An 18,001-nucleotide genomic window follows, 5' to 3' on the forward strand; every position below is an offset into this window, starting at 1 on the left:
CCCGGGCGGCGCCGTGTCGGTTATCCCCGGTGCTGAGGGGGAACCGGCCTCACCTCCGGGCGGCCATCGCGGGGGGGGGGGGGCGGCGGGAAGCTGCGTCTTGTCCGCGGCCAGGGTGGGGACTCAGTAGGCCCGCAGGTGTCCCTCTGCCCGCCTCTCTCCTCCCGTCGGCAGCCCCCGGTCTCGGCCTTACTCTGGCGGGAATCCCGTCAGGAGCGGCAGACCGGCGGCAAGTCCGGCCGTACCGCGCCCCGGGGGGCGGGGGGGCAGCTGGCGGCTCCTCCACCCCACCTCCCCCGGTGCTCGGGTCACCGCGGTATGTGCTGCTCGGCCGAGGGCGCCGGCCCTGCCTGCAGACCCTCAGGGATGCGCAGCAGGTGTTTATTTCTTCTAACTTGCTAACAGTAGGCGAGGCGGGCATCTGGGAAAGAAATGAGCTGCTGCTCAAACGCTGAAGGTTGAGATTAGAAACCCAGGGTTTCGGTTCTACGGTTGACAGCGGATGAGCTGAGTAAACCCGAAGATCTCGCTCTGCAGGACAGAAGCTGCTCTCTTGCCGGTGTGAGGGGGGGTGTTAAGTGAGGATACGGACACGTGAGGCTGAGGGAAATCCGGAGAAGGGGGTGCTGGTTTGCCGGTAATCCAGGGGCTGCTGCCAGGTGAAGCAGGTGGTCCCAAGGCTGCAGGCTCACGCAGCTGTCGGCTGCTTGCATCGGTTCAGGATGCGCACAGAAATGGGAGGGAGATAAAAAAAACACGTGACTGTACATATAGGTCTTAATGTATTTTTCCTTCAAGCAGCTCTGCAAAAGATGGATTTCTGTACAAAATCAGACGTAGATAATACAGTTTTGGCATGTTTGAGACATACAGCTGAAAACTGACATTTTCAGTTCCTGCAAATGGAACAACAATCTTCAGTTAAAACACTCTTTTTTTTTTAAAAAAAAAAAAAGCCTTGGCTGAACATTCCTCTGAAGTTTTGCACTGCCTCATGCTAAAATAGAAAAAATAGTTCAGATTATTATTACTCCTTTCGGCAGTACTCATTAAAGTCTTGTGATAAAACACTTTTATCACACAGAAGGGAGGCTTCTAGAAGGGAGGGAATTTGAATAAAAGTGATGTAGAAATAAAACTGCAAAAGCATTCCAGGAGAGCTTAGGAGGCAGAGTATCAGCGTGTGCTGGTTACCTTGATGTAAGGTCCATTTGAATCTAAACCAAACCTGTAGATTCAGGGTCTCTTCACAAAGATTTGGGAAATGAGATTATTAAAGTCAAAATACATGTTCGGAGTTGAAAGCAAGTTTCCCTTAGCTTTTGACTTGCAAGAACTCTGCAAACAGACATTGGAAAAACTTTGGCTTTCAGTTTGACTTTGGCATGTTGTTGTTTGGCTCTTGCACACTAGTTATCTGTTCACATTTACAGTAAATAATGACTAGAAACATAACCTGCAACCGGACTGCTGAAGCAACTTCTGGAAGGGTTTGTTTCCTTCTCTTTCCCCCACCCCCTTAAGACTTTTTGTCTTATGGGATTTGTCTGCAATCTACTAGCTGAAGCTCTGAGGCAAGTTTGCCAGATCTGGGGCTGCATCATCGTTCTGCACATCTGGAAGTGGTTTATGGGCGCTCATTCCTCCAGTGCAGCGTCTGGACTCTGTGCTATTCCTCAGCAGCAGAGAAAGAAAAGAAAACCAGCACAACTCCAAAGTAAACTTTGAAGAGTTTGAAAAGGGAATTGAATCTTAAAACTGTTACTGTGCCCTGTAAGGCCCTTGCGTGGGGGACTTCAAAGGAGGATGATGGTCGAGGAAGCTTTGGCAAGAGTGCTTACAGCTGTGGGTTATCTAGGATCCAAGTAAATAGCTCTACAGCTCTTCAGGAGAGAGGAGTCTCGAATACTGTGCTGCTTTGAAGAGGTAAAAAGACTAATTAAGCAGGAAATATCTGAGCAGTAATGTCACTCTTTCTGAGCTTTCCCTTCTGCAGCCCCTCATTTTGTTACAGGACTTGGCAGCTGAGTTAGGGACTGCCAGGTTCCAGGAACTAATGCCTACAGTCAGGAAAAACTGAGTAAATATTTGCAGGGGAACAAATATTCCTCTCTTTCCTTAAAAATGAGGGGGAAATCAATCTGAGTTTCTGAGGCTTAGGAATGCTGTAGTTTTAGAACTCAAACTTGTATGAGAGTCTGTCTGAGTTTGGATTTTAAAGTTTAAAATGTGATTCAGTTTATGTTGATTTAATAATTTCTGAAGATTTCATGAGGCTGTGGCTATCCAGCTTTAATCTTGCAGTGATCATCAGTATTGTTTGTGACTATCATTACAAATCTTAATTAAAAAATAGTAGTTAGCTCTATGAAAGTCAGTGAAAGATTGCCGTTAGCTAAAGTGGGGTTAGAAAGTTACTCCAAGAGCATAGGGGGTTCTGTTGACTCTTTCCTTATCTAAACAAGTAAACTTTTTTAATGAATAAGAAGGCAGTACTTGTGCGTGATGTGTGAGAAAAGGGCTTTCTCAGCAGTGGGGTTTTTTTGACCGATAAGAGTGATTTCCTCTCTGTGTAAATTAATGCCACATGAAGAGAGTGGGCTGCTGGAGTGTACATAAGTACTGCGGATGCAGAAGGACTTTCAGAAATACTCCTCTCTTACTACAGTTTAGTAATCTCTTGGGACCTAAATACATGCAAATATAAGTGGTTTGTAAACAAAGCCACATCTTCGCTTTTAAAATATTTTTATTGTCATTTAACTTGCTAGTTGAAGCAGAGACTAATTTAGGATGCCGCCTGAACTTGAGCATTAACCAATGAGAGGCGGTCAGTTTTGTGACTCAGGTTTCAAGAATTCTTGCTGTTCTGTCTGCCTTCTCAAGGAGTCGGAATAAAATTAATTTTTATGTGTGCATAGAAACTGTCACATATCCTTATCTATGCTGTAATCTGTCCATATTTGTATTTATGGGAACAGGAAAAAATTGGTTTCTGTCCTATATACAGCTACCACAGCATAAAGGTTAGATCACATAGTTGTATTTTCTCCTCTCCCTGCCCCCGCCACCCTCCCCTCCCCCTCCCCCCCCCAACTTGTAGTGCTGTTTTTTACTGTTGGTTTTTTAGGGGTTGGTTTTTTTCCATAAACAGTAGTTTTGAGTCCAGAATTCAAGTGAATGTTGTATTTCCCATGATCCTGTATTTTAGGGATTATGTTCTGTCCTCTCAGGCATAAAGTCATGGCTGCTCTTGGGCCTGATTTAGAAGTACAATTTTAGGGAAGGCTACCTCATTTTCTTCGGCATCACAAATAATGTGCTTAAATGCAAGCCACATTGCACAAACTACTCCCTTACTGTTAGTGGAAGGACACTACTGTTAGAAAAAGTTGTCAATATGGCTCGGCAATTTTTTGAGAGTCTGAAAGACATTGCTCCAGTATAAGATTCCCATATGTTTGGGAACCTACTCCAGCAAGAGATTAGTATTGTTATTATGTTTTAGGTGAAATCAGATAGAAATGTAAATATATTTACAAATTGCCTCAGTGGGTGTTTTAATACTTCTTTGTACTTTAAAATGTGATAAAAAGTCTTAGTTATTACTGATGTAGGTGATTGGATGGAATTTATTAAAATGCTGTTCTTTTCAACCTATTAGTAGCTTAAATTAAAATATGTAATAGTTCTAGCCCAGAATATTAGTTATTTGTCCCAAAAATGTTATTTACAAAGATAGAGCTCAATTTTACTTTTACCAGGTCAATGGCAAAATTTGGTGATGCAAAACCTTATCCCTGAAATAACTAACTAGTATCCACTGCTGGTGTTAATGATTTTCTCTCTCTCTCTTTTTTTTTTTTCCTAATTTTTACTTTACCACAGATCACAGTTGCATCCAACAGGACACATGGCTCTTTTAAAGAAAAGTAAGAGAGATTAAAAACATTCAAAATACATATTTTTAAAAGAGGACAGAAATGTCAAATGCTATTTCTCATGCAACTGTTCTCACAGTTGCAGGTAAATATATATTTCTAGTTGTGCTAAATTATGTTTAACTTTAAGTACACAAAGAAGGCTTTTCCTGTTAACTAAATCAGATAAGTACAGCCATAAATCCCTTTAATTTAAATTTACTCACTGCTTTACTGCATGAGACTGGGAGGTCTGGAATTTCCCCCTAGAAGTGCAGGTAGCTGCTGCTTTCATGTGGGCTGTGCCTAGAGCAATGAACTGGGCTTTTTTACATAACTCTGCATGTTAATGCTGTTCATACTCACAACTGAGGTGTGGCCCGAAGAAATTTGGGGTTCTCATCAGCTGTCAGGGTCAGTGACTGAAAATGGACTGGTGCTTGCCTTTAGTTATGCACCCAAAATTTGTCTGAAGTCAATGGGCTCTTTCCTCAGCTGGTTTAAATTAGTGCAGGTTTGGTGATTATGTTCCCCAATTTCACTTTATTCTCATGCCCCATTCTGGACAATTGGCCCTTTTGCTTGAAATGGTTCAAAACTTTGTTCCCTTTGCTCTTTTGTACACCTTAAATACCTTTTATGGTGTTGCAAAAGTAACAAAGTATTCTGAAACAAAGAACTCTCATCATCAAAGTCGCTGTTGATGATGGCAATGTATTCCTTCCCTCTCCTGGTACCTGCTCATGGTTGGTTTATGTTGAATAACTTAAACTTGTACAAGACAGTCTGGTACAAACTACAAATCAGAGTATACAGTAAGGTCTTTGCTGTTGCATGCTTTGTTTTGCTTTTACTGATTAAAATAACTGTGTCAAAATGTTTATGTTTTTTCAAATATTTTGGAACATTTCTGGTTTCAGTAGCATGCTGGGTTTGTTCTTCTAGTATTTTTAGATGCTCAGGTGCACCTAAGTTTTAGGTGCTCAGATATACCCTGATGATCTGAACACTGAAACACAAAAAAAATTTCTCCTGCGTTTGACGTTTTATCAGGGCTGTGTGAGAGAAGGAAGGGGATGAGTAAAAATAAGTAACTCTTGAAGTCTTGTGTTGCTAAACAGACGACAGACTAGCCAAGAAAAGGAAGTTCCAGGCACCTGATAAAATTCAGAAACAAGTGTATTTCCTAGTATGGATAACCATATTGGGAGCTTAATGATTTAGTGAGCAAATTATCTGTGAAAATCAGATAGTTGGAAACTCTCGTAATGGGGGAGAGATACTCTTATGTTTTTAACATAAAATTTTTAGCTTGATCAACTAACGAGAAAGGAGAATTTGATAAACACAGCAAGTACAGGTTATGATATGTACTTGTTGCAAATTGGATTTTTTTTTTTTAAAGGTACTTGGGAATTAGCTATTATACTGGTTGTTAACAAATTCTCCCATTTGTTTCAGTTAACCAGATCTTACTGTTACTTCTTGTCTTAACTGTGTGTGCCATTCTGTATAATAAAGTTCACCAAGTGCCATCGACATTAAAGAATGAAACAGGTAAATGACTTGTACTCATGTTTCATTAATGTTCCTGTTTTATATTACTTACCTCTTCACTTGAACAGTGCTTTTTTGTCTTACTGAATCCTGTTTGCCCTGCAGTAGGCGAGCTCCTTACACTGTTGCATATGGTCTGGGATGGGGAATTTTTTTGCTTCTGAATTACTTGAATAAAATAGTAGGAGATCGATAGTAATGACTAAGAATTGTCATTCTGATTCAAATTTTTATCCAGATGTCACTGATGTAGTTGGAAGTTGGAGCATATCCTTATTTGTGCTGAACAGTATTGGAGTTGTCAAGTAGTAATAAACTTTGATCACAGCTTGTCCCTTTGGGAATGTTCTTGGCCTACCTATTCATGTCAGATAGATCATCAAATCTTGACATAAGAATTCCAGCAAAATATTCTGCTGTAAATTATAGTGACAGAAACATGCTGGGGTTGATATGGTTGGACTGGTATTAAATGTTTATACTAACAGCTTGTTCACTGTTCCCAGGATAAACAAACTGTCTTGGTATAAACCATTTTTTTTCTGTATGTTTTTGTTGAGGCTGTTACGAGTTTAATGGTTGCATTCTAACCAGTATAAATATATCCATGTAAGTTCTGTAAGTTAATCAGTGCTGTGCATAAGAATATTCCTTAGGAGTAATGTGAACTGATTCAGTATTGTTTAGATTTTTTCCCTTTTATTTTTACCAGCTTCGTGCTGGTGCAAAATTTTGCACTATTCCTTTCTAGTCTGCTTCCCAAAGAAGTGAAGCTCATGCAATTGCACCATCTCTTCAACTTACCTCTTTCCTTTGATAATTTTGGAACCTATTGTACAATTTGTACTAAATATAACTGAGAAGTAGAAGTCTCAAAGGTATTCGAACTTCTTCAGGTTTCATGTGAGTAAGCAGCTACATGGAGGACAGGCTGAATTGTGCCCCTGCTGAGTAGAAGATGCTGAGAACTCTGTTTATATTCTGTTTGGAGGCATCCAACAGTCCAGTCAACCTGCATGTAGTTCTGGATTAGTGACAGCTCATGCTGTGTGCCTTGCCAGATGCGGATGTGTATAGGATGTGGTAAGGAAATGGGGTGATTGTGATATGATTCCACTGCTTATGGAACTACATAATCATTCCTATGACCCAGATCTGATACAAAAAGATTCTTAATTTTTTATTATAATGCGTAGTTTTGTTTCTTGTAGTTGATTTGGAGAGTCCTGAGGAAATGGAAGAAGAAATCCCAGTTGTCATCTGTGCTGCTGCGGGCAGAATGGGTGCAACTATAGCAGCAATCAGTAGCATCTACAGCAACACAGAGGCTAATGTTTTGTTCTACATAGTTGGGCTGAAGACTACCATCCCACATATTCGGTATATACCAGCCTTATGTTGTTTCATGCTGTAGTTAGGAACAGGTTGTTGTTCTCCTTTGCATGGGCATAGGCTTTGGAGGACTTTCAGGGAAATGTTTCTCTCTTTTAAGTAGTGCTATTGGTAGCAATCCCCAGGATTCTCTATGTGTAGGAAAAACGACCTTTTTTCCCTATGCAAGGCACTGACTGGTGTAAAGGGGTGTCAGATAGCCAGACCATGCCCATACCTGTGCCTCTCTGCCTTTTGTAGATCACCTGCAGAAGAGTCTGTAGTCGCAGTCCTGCTTTGCAGCGCTGCGCTTGCCTCTCATCTGGCACTGTGTCTTAAGCTTCAGAGTAGAAAAACTTGCTGTTTAAAGCTAATTTCAGCTAAGAGGGTGTATTAAAGGTGGTAAATATAGGCCCAAAGAAGCTTGTAATGAAAGCGTGTTTGGGTATTAAACTTTGCAAACATTATCTAAAAGAGGAAGGAGGAAGGTGTGAACCAACATTAAAGCAGATTTGTTAGCAGTTCTCACCTCTGGCTACTGCACTTCTGTAGCTTACGTACACACAATTTGTGTCAAAGTGAAAAGATAAAACGAGTGGTGTTCCACAGGGAGTTTTTCCCATCCAGTTCATCAGTAACCTAGATAATAGAGTGGAGAATGTTCTTTACAAATCTGCAGTTGGCATGAAGCTGGAAATGAGACAGCAGGAATATTGAGGACAGGAGCTGAAAACAAACTAGTCACAATGAACTGGAAAAATGAACTGTTAAATGTGATGAAATTCAGTAGAGGTAATGACAAGGTAATATAGGTGGGAATAGCTGATTGTATTGGCTCAGGGTGAAGCAGGAGTTTGGTAGCGCTCATTTGGAAAACTACAGAGCTATGATAACTGACCACACTGATGAAAAAAAAAAAGTGCATCATAATGGATATACATATTGACATATGAGCACAGGAGATGTGAGGAAATATTTTCTGATCTTGCAGACATTAGTAACACATCAGAAAAAGCATGGTGTTTAGTTTTAGGTGGCTTCAGGAGGGATTTAGAGGAGAGGTCAGAGGGGAAAATAAGCAATGGTGTCAAGAAATCTGACAAAATAATGAAAAAGATTAGTCTAAAGAAAATAGGAGGTGACGTGGCAGTCATCTTGAAGGATGTAAAACTATAACAGGGAGAAAACTAACCCCTGCTTTAAAAGCACAGCAGATAAGAAAAAAGGACTTCAACCATAGCAAGAAAACCTAGAAAAATAGCATTTAAGGCTAGTGATGATGAAAGATGAGTCGTTTGGGCAACATGTGGAGTCTATGTTTCTGGCAGTGGTGTGGAGTGTTTGCTGTGTTGGGTTTTTGGGTGGTGGGTTTGTGGTTTTTTTTTTTTATAAGAACAGGTTAAACAAATTCCTGAGTGCAATAGCTGTAGCTATAAGTGATTCTGTCTTGGGATAGAGTAGATTGAGTGAACTTTCAAGGTCTCTTATCTGCCTATAAGTCTGTGAATTTAATACTGGAAGTACTTGCCACACACTCAGTGTTGCTTTTATCACTTCTTTTTTATCGCAGAAAATGGATTGAAAATTCAAAATTGAAAGAAATAAAATTTAAGGTTGTGGAATTCAACCCAATGGTACTAAAAGGAAAAATCAGACAAGATGCATCGCGTCCTGAGCTACTGCAGCCTGTGAGTACACGAACACCGCGTAACAAATTTGCGGTGTTTTTAACGCTTATTACAGGCTTCAAAATGTCCTAAATCTCTGTTCCGTTACACGGAGGGGCATAAGCCAGAGAAGCCACATCAGGTCCAAATGCTAAGCCATCACTCAAGAAGGAAAAGTGCACTATAACAAGCTCCATGCAACTTGTCTGTCTTGCTGGGACCTTGTTACTTGGTGGCATAAACTTGGCAATTTGAATGTGTTGTATCTTTAGGAATATATTCACAGTTTATTAGAGGGAAGAGCTAATAGTTTTCTTTGTGCCTCCATGATGCTGAATTGGCTGCATTCTGCTCATGCCCAGGGTTAACTCAGAGGATACCGACAAATCTAAATATTACTGGCTGTCAGAAAAGGCAAAACAGATGTTAGAAATTTTAGGAAAGAGTAATGAGCAAAATAGAGAATGTCATTATGCCACAATACAAATATATAGTTTTCCCTCACCCTAAATACTATGTGCTCTCTTTACCCCCTTATGTGAAAAAGATGTAGCCCTATCGGAAAATGTTCAGGTCTGTTCAGAATGTTTATTCTTCTCTGAACCTTTGACATTCCTAATATATGTAAAAGATTTCATGCAAGGAATCATTGGGTTAGAAATGTTCATCCTGGAAATGTGACTTCTACTGTGAAAACAGTGGAGGTTTACAGAACTGAGTGGCATGGAAGACTGGATGGGAGATGGTTGTTCTGTCTGTTCCAATGCAAGAACTAATGGCTGTTACGTTAAATTAGTAGGAGTCATAGTCAGAACAACAAGAAATGTTACACTTTTTCATGCAACGAATACTGAGCCTCTAGAATTCCTTGCTTGAAAGCTCTTGTGAATTCAAAAATGTAGAGGCATTCAGTGGAGACTTGAAGTTCATATTTAGACAGTTGACATCTGGTTCAGGAAATCCTTTGAGCTAAAAATAGATGAAAGCGAGGAGAATACTTGAAGCAACTTTTCTGTGTGCTTGCTTTACTCTTGTTTTTCACTGAGCATCTGCTTAGGACCACTCTGAAGGTAGGTGTGGGATAAAATGATCTGAATCAATATGTTGTTCTTACGTTCTCAGTCCCCTTTCTCTGCTGTGTTCTTCGTTGCCACTGTAGAAGTTATCCTGTGTCTGTGCCACCAGTCGAGTCACTCCTATCGAGTGGAATGATGACACTGTTACATTTGAAGTGTTTTGTATGATGTATGCTGTAAAAATGTATTAGGAAGAGCATTGCTAGCAGGTCCAGGAAGGTGATCCTTCCTCTTTACTCAGCACTTGTGAGGCTGCATCTGGTGTGCTCTGTCCAGTTCTGAGCTCCCCAGTACACGAAAGATAGAGACTTACTGGGGCGAGTCCAACACAGGGCTGCAAAGATGATTAAGGGACTGGAGCATCTTTTACATGAGGAGAAGTGGAGACAGTTGGGGCCATTCAGCCTGGAGAAGGGTCAGGAGGATCCTACCAGTGTGTATAAATACTGAGGGGAGGGATGAAGACAAGGGAGCCAAGCTCTTCTCAGTGATGCCCACTGACAGGACAAGAGGCAATGGGCACAAATGAAAATATATGAAATTCCCTCTGGACACAAGTAAAACTTTTTTTTTTTTTTAATGAGGGTGGTCAAACACTGGAGCTAGTTGCCCAGAGGGGCTGTTGAGTCTCCATCTGTGGAGGTATTCAAAACCCTACCAGGCACAGTCCCAGGTACCCTACTCAAGTGGACCCTGCTTGAGAAGAGGGCTTGGGCAAGATGATCTCAAAAGGCCCCTTCCAACCTAAATGATTCTGCAATTCTGTTAAGAAGCTACTGTTTTGGGCTGTTTGGTTAGTGCCGTAGTAAATAAAATAGGGATAAATTATACTAATAATGGGTTCAAGATATTAGTAAAGATACTACCTGGCAGAGAGGTAGTATGATTGTTGGCTAGTGCTAAATGAAGAGATAAATTAAAAGTGATTTTTAATAGAGACAGAAGCGTGAGACTACTACATTGAACAGTTTTACCATTTAACCTTTACCTTTTTTCTGTTTAATAGCTGAACTTCGTTCGATTTTATCTTCCTTTGCTTATCCAGAAACATGAGAAAGTAATATATTTGGATGATGATGTCATTGTTCAAGGTAAGCTGTCATCCAAAAAGCAGTTTATAGCAGAATTAAAATCAAAGTTATTGCTGCTTTTACAGTCATTTGGAAATATGAGATGGATACTCATAATGGAAATAATGGAAACTGAGGCAGCTGCTAGGAGAGTTGCACTCAGAAAAACTGCAAATAATCTGATTATTTAAAAGAAAGTTTGGAGAAGACCTTCTTTCCATATACCTTTTGAAGAGTTGATTTTGATCAAAGTTGTATGTATGGGTTTCATTTTAATTGAATCTGGTCAATTGCTGAAAGGTATCATGGTTTTCACTTAGGTGGTGCAATATTTATTAAGTGTGTGAGCTGCATTTCCTGCTGGTATTTGAATTCCCACAAATGCTGCCAGTTCTTTATCCAGAATTGCTGTTCCTGAGAGCAAGAGGAATTTACTCAAATAAGAGGGTTAAAATTCCACTCAAAATGTGATTTTGAGCATCTGCAGCTCAGAATCTGTAACGATTTGCAGAATCATGATCAAAGATTTCAGAGTTCCTACACAAATGGGAGCAGTTAGAAGACATTCAAATCCTGAAAAATATTTTTTTTTTTAATACAAAGAAATCTAATTAGAGGAACAGTTGTTTTTAAAGATTAATTTGTTTTTTTGGCTCCTGTTTCTCAGTATATTTTTTTTCTCTGTAGAGTTGTTGTCCTCCTTCATTTTGTCTATTGCTTTCTTGTTATTTTACAACATTTTTTAATCAGAGTGTTGTGGTTTAACCCTGGTGGGCAGCTAAGCACTGCACAGCTGCTCACTCACTTCCCCACCACCCCCACCCCCCACAGGATGGGGGAGGAGGAAAAGAGGAATAAAAGAGAGAAAACCTGAGGGTAGAGATAAACAAATAACTGTTTAATAAATGAAGGATGGCTGGAAGAAGAGAGAAGCCAGTTCCCGAGCAAGAGCTGGCTAACTCTCCCTGATCCCTGCAAGGGATTCCCTTTTATTGCTGAGCATGACATTCTATGGCATGGGATATCTCTTTGGTCACTTTGGGTCATCTGCCTGGTTGAGTCCCCTCCCAGTCTATTGCACACCCCTGATCACTTCACTGGGCAGGCAGAGAGAGAAACAGAGGTGGCCTCGATGCTGTGCAACCACCGTTCAGCAAAAGCTAGAATGTTAGTGTGCTGTCAGTACCATTTTGGTCTAAAACACAGTGCTATATGAGCAGCTCTGACAAAAATTAGCTCTATCCTAGCCAGGCAGGACACAGGGACAGCAAAACCATTTTAGTTATCCTTGTTAAACATTAAAGGGATGTTCCAGTGAAAATTTCCTTTGGGAAGGAATGAGTGTAACTATGATAAACTTCTTGCCCTAATTAACCTTTGATGTAAGAACATTAAGATCAGTGAATTTACACATGACAAAAGTATAATTTTATTCTCCACTGCTCTCTGCACCTGTCTATAGTTTTGTCTCTTCAGTGGCAGATTTCAGAACATCTGCCCTTACAGGGGCCACTTACCTGCTTTCTAAAATATGGTTAATCTGCTCTTCCTGTCTCATTTTAATTTGCAATAGACTTCATATCACAGCGTCTTCCCCACATGTGTTTCCAGTGGTTATCTCTGCTTGTTTGTGGTGTTATTCTGTCTGTCATCGACGTTCAACTCTCTGAAAGGTTCTTAAAGTCTTCATTCAGACCTCAGACTCATGAGCACTTTAAGCAGAGCCAACCATGTCCCCTGCATCCGTCCATGCACCTGCGCAGAGGTGCGATTACTTTCAGCCTGAATTAATTCCCTGGTAGGAGTCAAGGCAGGGTAGCTAGGAGAAGAGGGGGAGGTAGGGCTTTCTCTTTCATTATGGGTGTCAGCTTATGCCAGCTGATTGTGTTTCTGGAGCTGCAGGATAAAGGTGCAGTTTCACATTACAACTGATGGTAGGCTGCTGCCTCTCCTGTCCTCAGGCAGCTCCTGTCACTTGTGTCGTATCTAAAGTTGTGCAGCAGCAGAATAAGCAGATTCAGCTGGCTGACCTGGCAGAAGACTAGCAGTACAAAATAAAAACCCAAACTTTTTTTTTTCCTTTCTTTTTTGTTTCTTTGCTTCAGCCAGCCTAACTTCCTCACCCTTGGGCCACGCAGTCAGAGGGCCCAGAAAAGGGGAATAGAGATGGACACGTGGGAGTGAGGCAGCGGGAGGGAGGGAGGGAGCCTGCTCTGGCAGCTGCTCCCCATGTTGTGGCTGCAGGGTGAGACTGTGCTCCCTGTCAGATGTCTCCGGAATGGGAGTGACTGAGACTTCTGACAGGGTAAGGAGTGACGGGGTTTTCAGGGCTTAATTTTGGGATCATTTATTTGTAGGTTGTTGCTTTCTGCAAAGCAGTAAGAATGAAACGGGGTGTCAGCCCAGAGTTGTTTGGCTTTTTTTCCCCTCCTTTTTTTCCTTTTCTCTTGAAAAGTAGAAGCTGTTCAGAATCAGAAGAAAATACATAGTAAGGCACGTTGATCTTCAGTTAACCATCCCATTAATTCAAATTCTGTTTCTTGGTGGGGTGTGATTCCTAACCCAAGTTTTCCAGCCAGCTCAGACAAATAAATAATCTGCTTATTTCAGAGATAGTAGTTCCACTGTTCGCAGTATGAGGAATGTTTTTGGTTACTAGTCTTCTAATAAGCTCACCTCAGGCTACTGCGCTGTCTGTGGCCTTTCAAGATAACTCATCTTAGCTGTGACTGACCCGTGCCCAGCATCAAAGCTGGTAGCCGTAGCGGGGTTTGGATGCAGACTCATTTAATTGCAGTGTGCTTCCTGCCTGCCCTGAAACTGTTGTGGCACATCATGGGCACCTGCTCATCAGAGGACGAGTGAGATGCCATGGGTTACATTATTTCCCTCCACCAGGAAGGAGTTGGGTGGTCTGTGAAGCCAGCAGGGATGGTCAAATATGGCAGGTGCATTTCAACTGGCCAGTGCTGGGAATTCAGGTATCTTATTTGGAGGTATAAACAAAATAACATTAGGAACAACCCGATCTGTGCAAAAGACTGAAGTGGCACTTCTGTGGGACTTGAAGAGGCTCAGAAAAAATTGCCTGTGCCCTCCTTCTCCAAAGGCAAGCTCTATAAATGCATAACTTTGTAATCAGGCTTCTTAACAGTGGAATTGGCTTCTGCTGTCGCTGATTTTGAATATTCAGACCAGAATACGGATGTATTGAATACTGATGATAATATCTAAAGATAGACCTTAGACACCCCCAGGTACAGGACTCAAATTTGAAAATTGTCCGGTATTACAAAATTCAGCCTTCATTAATACCTGGGCTGTCCCTTAAAATTGGTGCGTTCGTAAGTAACATTGATGAAACAGAAGTTGTCCTATTAACTCTGTAGCAGTGAAGGAGGTTTCTTCTTACGCTTTTGACCTTTCCATAATCAGGTGACATCCAGGAACTCTACGATACTAAGTTAGCTCCTGGACATGCTGCAGCTTTTTCAGATGATTGTGATCTGCCTTCTACACATGAAATGGTTAGAAGTGTAGGGATGCAGGTAAGATGCCAGTTTGGAATTCTAATAATGAATGTATTTACCCTCAAAGGTAAGATGATTTTATACATTTTCTGCAAAGTTTTATTTTTTGTAGTACTTTTACAAGTAATAAGAAACAACTTTTTGTAGTAACTCTCTAATGCTATGCAGAGTTGTTTCCTCTAATAATTTAAACCTCTATTGTTCTTTAGATTCTTCTAAATTACATTTGGTATTTTGCTATCGGTAGATTGTGAGCACTTACGGTACATCTAATGAAGACAGAATATATGATACTTGTATTAGTCAAATTTGGAATGAAACTCAGGAAAACAGGTTTAAAGGCTAATTCCTGAGCCGAGTTCCCCAGGATTGTCAGTGAGTCCCTCCAGCATTACAGCTCTAGAAGCCTGATGCTACATGACTTAGAGTAAGCTACAGAAAGACAGACATGTGCTATGGGGAAGAGCCTTATCAAACTCACATGGAAAAATACTGTGGAAAAAGAATTTCGGTAGCTGGAGATGAAGAAGGGTAACCATCATCTAGAAACTCAGCTCCAGGAGTGCATACATAGTCTTGATGTGGGTGGTAGAGAGATGCATTTGCACTTACCTCTACAGAGATTCTTAGGGGATAAACATACTTTTTTTTTTAAAATTTCTTAGAACACGTACATGGGATTCCTGGACTACAGAAAGCAAGCGATTAGAGATCTTGGCATCAGCCCCAGCACCTGCTCCTTTAACCCTGGAGTAATTGTTGCTAACATGACTGAATGGAAACATCAACGGATTACAAAGCAGTTGGAAAAGTGGATGCAAAGAAATGTAGAGTATGTGTAGAAATCTCACTTTGCCCTTTACTTTTAATACTCAGCTTAGTGTCTAATTTTCTGTTTATAAGCTCATAGAAGTTTGTAAAGCCAAAATCTCCCTTTGAGTTTTCATCAGGCGAAGTTAACTCACGGTCCAGCATTTCCATCTGCTTAAATCTGCCCAATCACGTGACAGGAAAAAGCCACCTGGAATTTTAGTCTTGTGTTTGATCACGAGTCAGGCTTAATCCTGAGGGACACTGAGAGCACATTTCTTGTTTTGGGTGGCCAGCCTCACTTGGGATCAAGCACCTGCAATCCTCCCTTCTGGAAGCTGGCTTAAAGGAGGAGGAATGTTTCCTTGTTTGTGTGGGGCCTCCCCGACTGCAACGTCAACCAAACTGTAACTGGCAATTGTATTTCTTAAGTACCAATAGAAAGCACTTCTTCTATAGATGAGTGAAATTTGACATGAGAGGTATCTTTTTGGCATTGACCATGAATATGTCATCACACAATCACTGCTCATTTTTTATGTTAGTTCACTGTTAACCTGCATTTGCAAACTTGACATTTACTTTCTTTCTCTGCGAAGGGTTAAATTTAATAAGGCTAAATTGAAACTGAATAGCTTGTGCTACTGGGCTGTGCCCATTACTTTTTAGGTTCAGAAATGAACAGAGAAGAGGCACAAATTATAAGCATGTGAAGGAATGAGAAGCCGAATATCTTGCTCTGCTTATGTAACATTTCCTGACAAGCTACTGTTGTGCTTCCTAAGAGTTTGAAAACATTCCATGAAAATTTCATCTACAAAGATGATTTTATGCCTCAATAACACATTCATGTTCCTCTTAACTGGATTTTGAAATGACAATGAAATAAACTGTTTAGCAGTTGAAACCTGGATTTGAAGGGAGGTTATGATTTTATTTTTCCCTGTTCTGTAGCCTCTGAGCATCTCTTGGCACTTCCCAGGTTTCCTCCTTGTTGGGCTGGCGGGTGGCACAGTGTCCCAGAGGTGGGGTGGCTTTGCTCATGTGCTGGCTGGCCAGGCCGTCTGTGGTCAGATGTCTGGCCGCTATCTCCTAATGCCTCACCTGACGGTGATTTGGCTTTACCTAGCCCTGGATTTATCACAAAATTCTCAGGAAAAGGATAGCTTTTTAGATGTCAGTTTACACTGACTGATACTAACAAATCTGATTTGCAGTTAATTTATGGGTCTGAAAGCTGTGGGGGGGAAAGAGGGAATGAAACACATGGAAACACGTAAGCTTTCTTATGAAACCAGGCTAAATTATGTTTGGTTCCTTTACATTAACAGCTTTTTTCCTACAGTAAGCTTTGTCAGTCTCGTAGACTGTAGGCAGTCTGTAGAAGTAATTTGCTTCATGTCGGATCTGTCTCCCATCTTGCTTGGTAGCAACTATTCACTCAGGCGGAATTGGGAGTTGCAAATATAAGCAACTAACAGCATTAGGAAGGAGTGTGCTGAAAACTAATAGGTTCAAAATTATTTTGAATTTTGCCAGAATATTTTTTTAATCTTCTGACTTTTGTACTACAGACTCTTTGATTGAGGTTTTGAACATTTTCTACATGTTCTTCCCCCCCCCCCCCCTCCCCTTTTTGCAGGGAAAACCTCTACAGCAGCACCCTTGGGGGAGGTGTGGCAACCTCTCCAATGCTCATTGTATTTCATGGAAAGTATTCTGCTATTAATCCTATGTGGCACATAAGGCATCTTGGTAAGTTTAACTTCCCACTAGTTGCAGCTGCAACTAAATAAAGTGAGCGGTTTGTAAGACTCCAGTATAGGACCATGGGTTACTTTACCTCAGCGCAATACTTTCTACCTCAGATCCACAGTATGTAATCCCTGCTTCCTTCAGGGTAGGGCAGAATGTTGGGGTTCCCTACTGATGTCATTGTGCAAATACCGTAACAGGTCAAGGAAACCAAATAGTTGCAGCCCTGCGACTCAAGCCCTAACAGTCATTAAATTGGATTAAAAAAGGAAAATAATAAATACTGAGGACAGAGTCACATGGTTGACTGGCTATCTATGTTGTATTGAACTATGGGAAGAATATATGAAAGATCTGAATATAGTGAGAGACTTTAAAAAAACAGACATTCTTTTAAGTAGCAGGTGCAGTGGAAGAGGATGGGAAGCCTGGCAGTGGTTGGGTAGTCAGCGTTCTGGAGGATGTAGTTACCTTTCACCTGGGAGTGGTGAATTACCCTGGGAAAAAGAAAATGGCTTAGCTGGTATAGTAAAAGGATTTTTAAAAATTTTTTAAAACCCCAGCTCTGCCAAAACCTTAGAAGTGTTGAGAGAGAGGAAGCTTGCTGATATTTTTCTTCCTTATTCTGCATCAGAGAGGCATGAAGTTGAAAAAAGCTAGTCTGTCATACAACTCACTGTCTATTGACAGGTGAAACTAATCAGACTTGTAAAAAACAAAAAACCCAAAACCAAACCTGAATTTACCTCACTCCATAGTGTCTTCCATTATTAAAAAACTGTATTTTTTTTTTTTAATGTCCCCATGCAGGTTGGAGTCCTGATACCCGTTACTCGGAGCATTTTCTTCAAGAAGCTAAATTACTTCATTGGAATGGGAGATACAAACCTTGGAACTATCCCAGCGTTCACACCGATCTCTGGGAAACCTGGTTTATTCCTGACCCTTCAGGGAAGTTCAAATTAACTCGTCCCGAGAGCTGATACCGAAACCACTTAAATGCATTCATACACTATGTTTTGCAGTATGTAATAGTTTGTGATGTCACATGTTGTATAACTAACAGATTTTAGAAAACTAAGTATTTGTTAAATATATGAATAAATGACCATTGGTTTTGTGTGCTTATGGCTGGAGAAGGAGGCTGGACTGACAGTTATACAGCTCAGATTATCTTGACTTTCATGTGAGGTGAGGGAACAAGTTTACTTGACAATGAAGGATTTTCATTAAATGTTTTTTAGA

General features: G+C 40.8%; 1 protein-coding gene across 2 annotated transcripts; it reads left to right on the forward strand.

Annotated features, from left to right (window-relative positions):
• Nucleotides 1–296: 296 nt before the first annotated feature.
• GLT8D2 (glycosyltransferase 8 domain containing 2) lies at nt 297–17,865 on the forward strand. Of its 2 annotated transcripts, XM_064456278.1 has the most exons (10): nt 297–1,926; nt 3,889–3,932; nt 5,382–5,477; nt 6,689–6,857; nt 8,419–8,536; nt 10,598–10,682; nt 14,097–14,209; nt 14,857–15,023; nt 16,644–16,756; nt 17,567–17,865. In XM_064456278.1, exons 2-10 carry the CDS (start codon nt 3,914–3,916, stop codon nt 17,737–17,739), a joined length of 1,053 nt encoding a protein of 350 aa, XP_064312348.1. In that variant the 5' UTR covers nt 297–1,926; nt 3,889–3,913; the 3' UTR covers nt 17,740–17,865. The 2 variants fall into 2 exon arrangements, with proteins under 2 accessions (XP_064312348.1, XP_064312356.1); XM_064456286.1 differs by lacking the exons at nt 297–1,926; nt 3,889–3,932; nt 5,382–5,477 and adding an exon at nt 6,383–6,560.
• The last annotated feature ends 136 nt before the right edge of the window (nt 17,866–18,001 follow it).

The sequence above is a fragment of the Phalacrocorax carbo genome, chromosome 1 (assembly GCF_963921805.1).
Source record: "Phalacrocorax carbo chromosome 1, bPhaCar2.1, whole genome shotgun sequence".
NCBI classification, from domain to species: domain Eukaryota; kingdom Metazoa; phylum Chordata; class Aves; order Suliformes; family Phalacrocoracidae; genus Phalacrocorax; species Phalacrocorax carbo.

Excerpts from the sequence above, each read along its gene's own strand:
- GLT8D2 (XM_064456278.1), top strand. Across the intron at positions 14,210-14,856 it reads TTAGAAGTGTAGGGATGCAG|AACACGTACATGGGATTCCT; the intron begins GTAAGATGCCAG and ends AAAATTTCTTAG. Across the intron at positions 16,757-17,566 it reads GTGGCACATAAGGCATCTTG|GTTGGAGTCCTGATACCCGT; the intron begins GTAAGTTTAACT and ends GTCCCCATGCAG.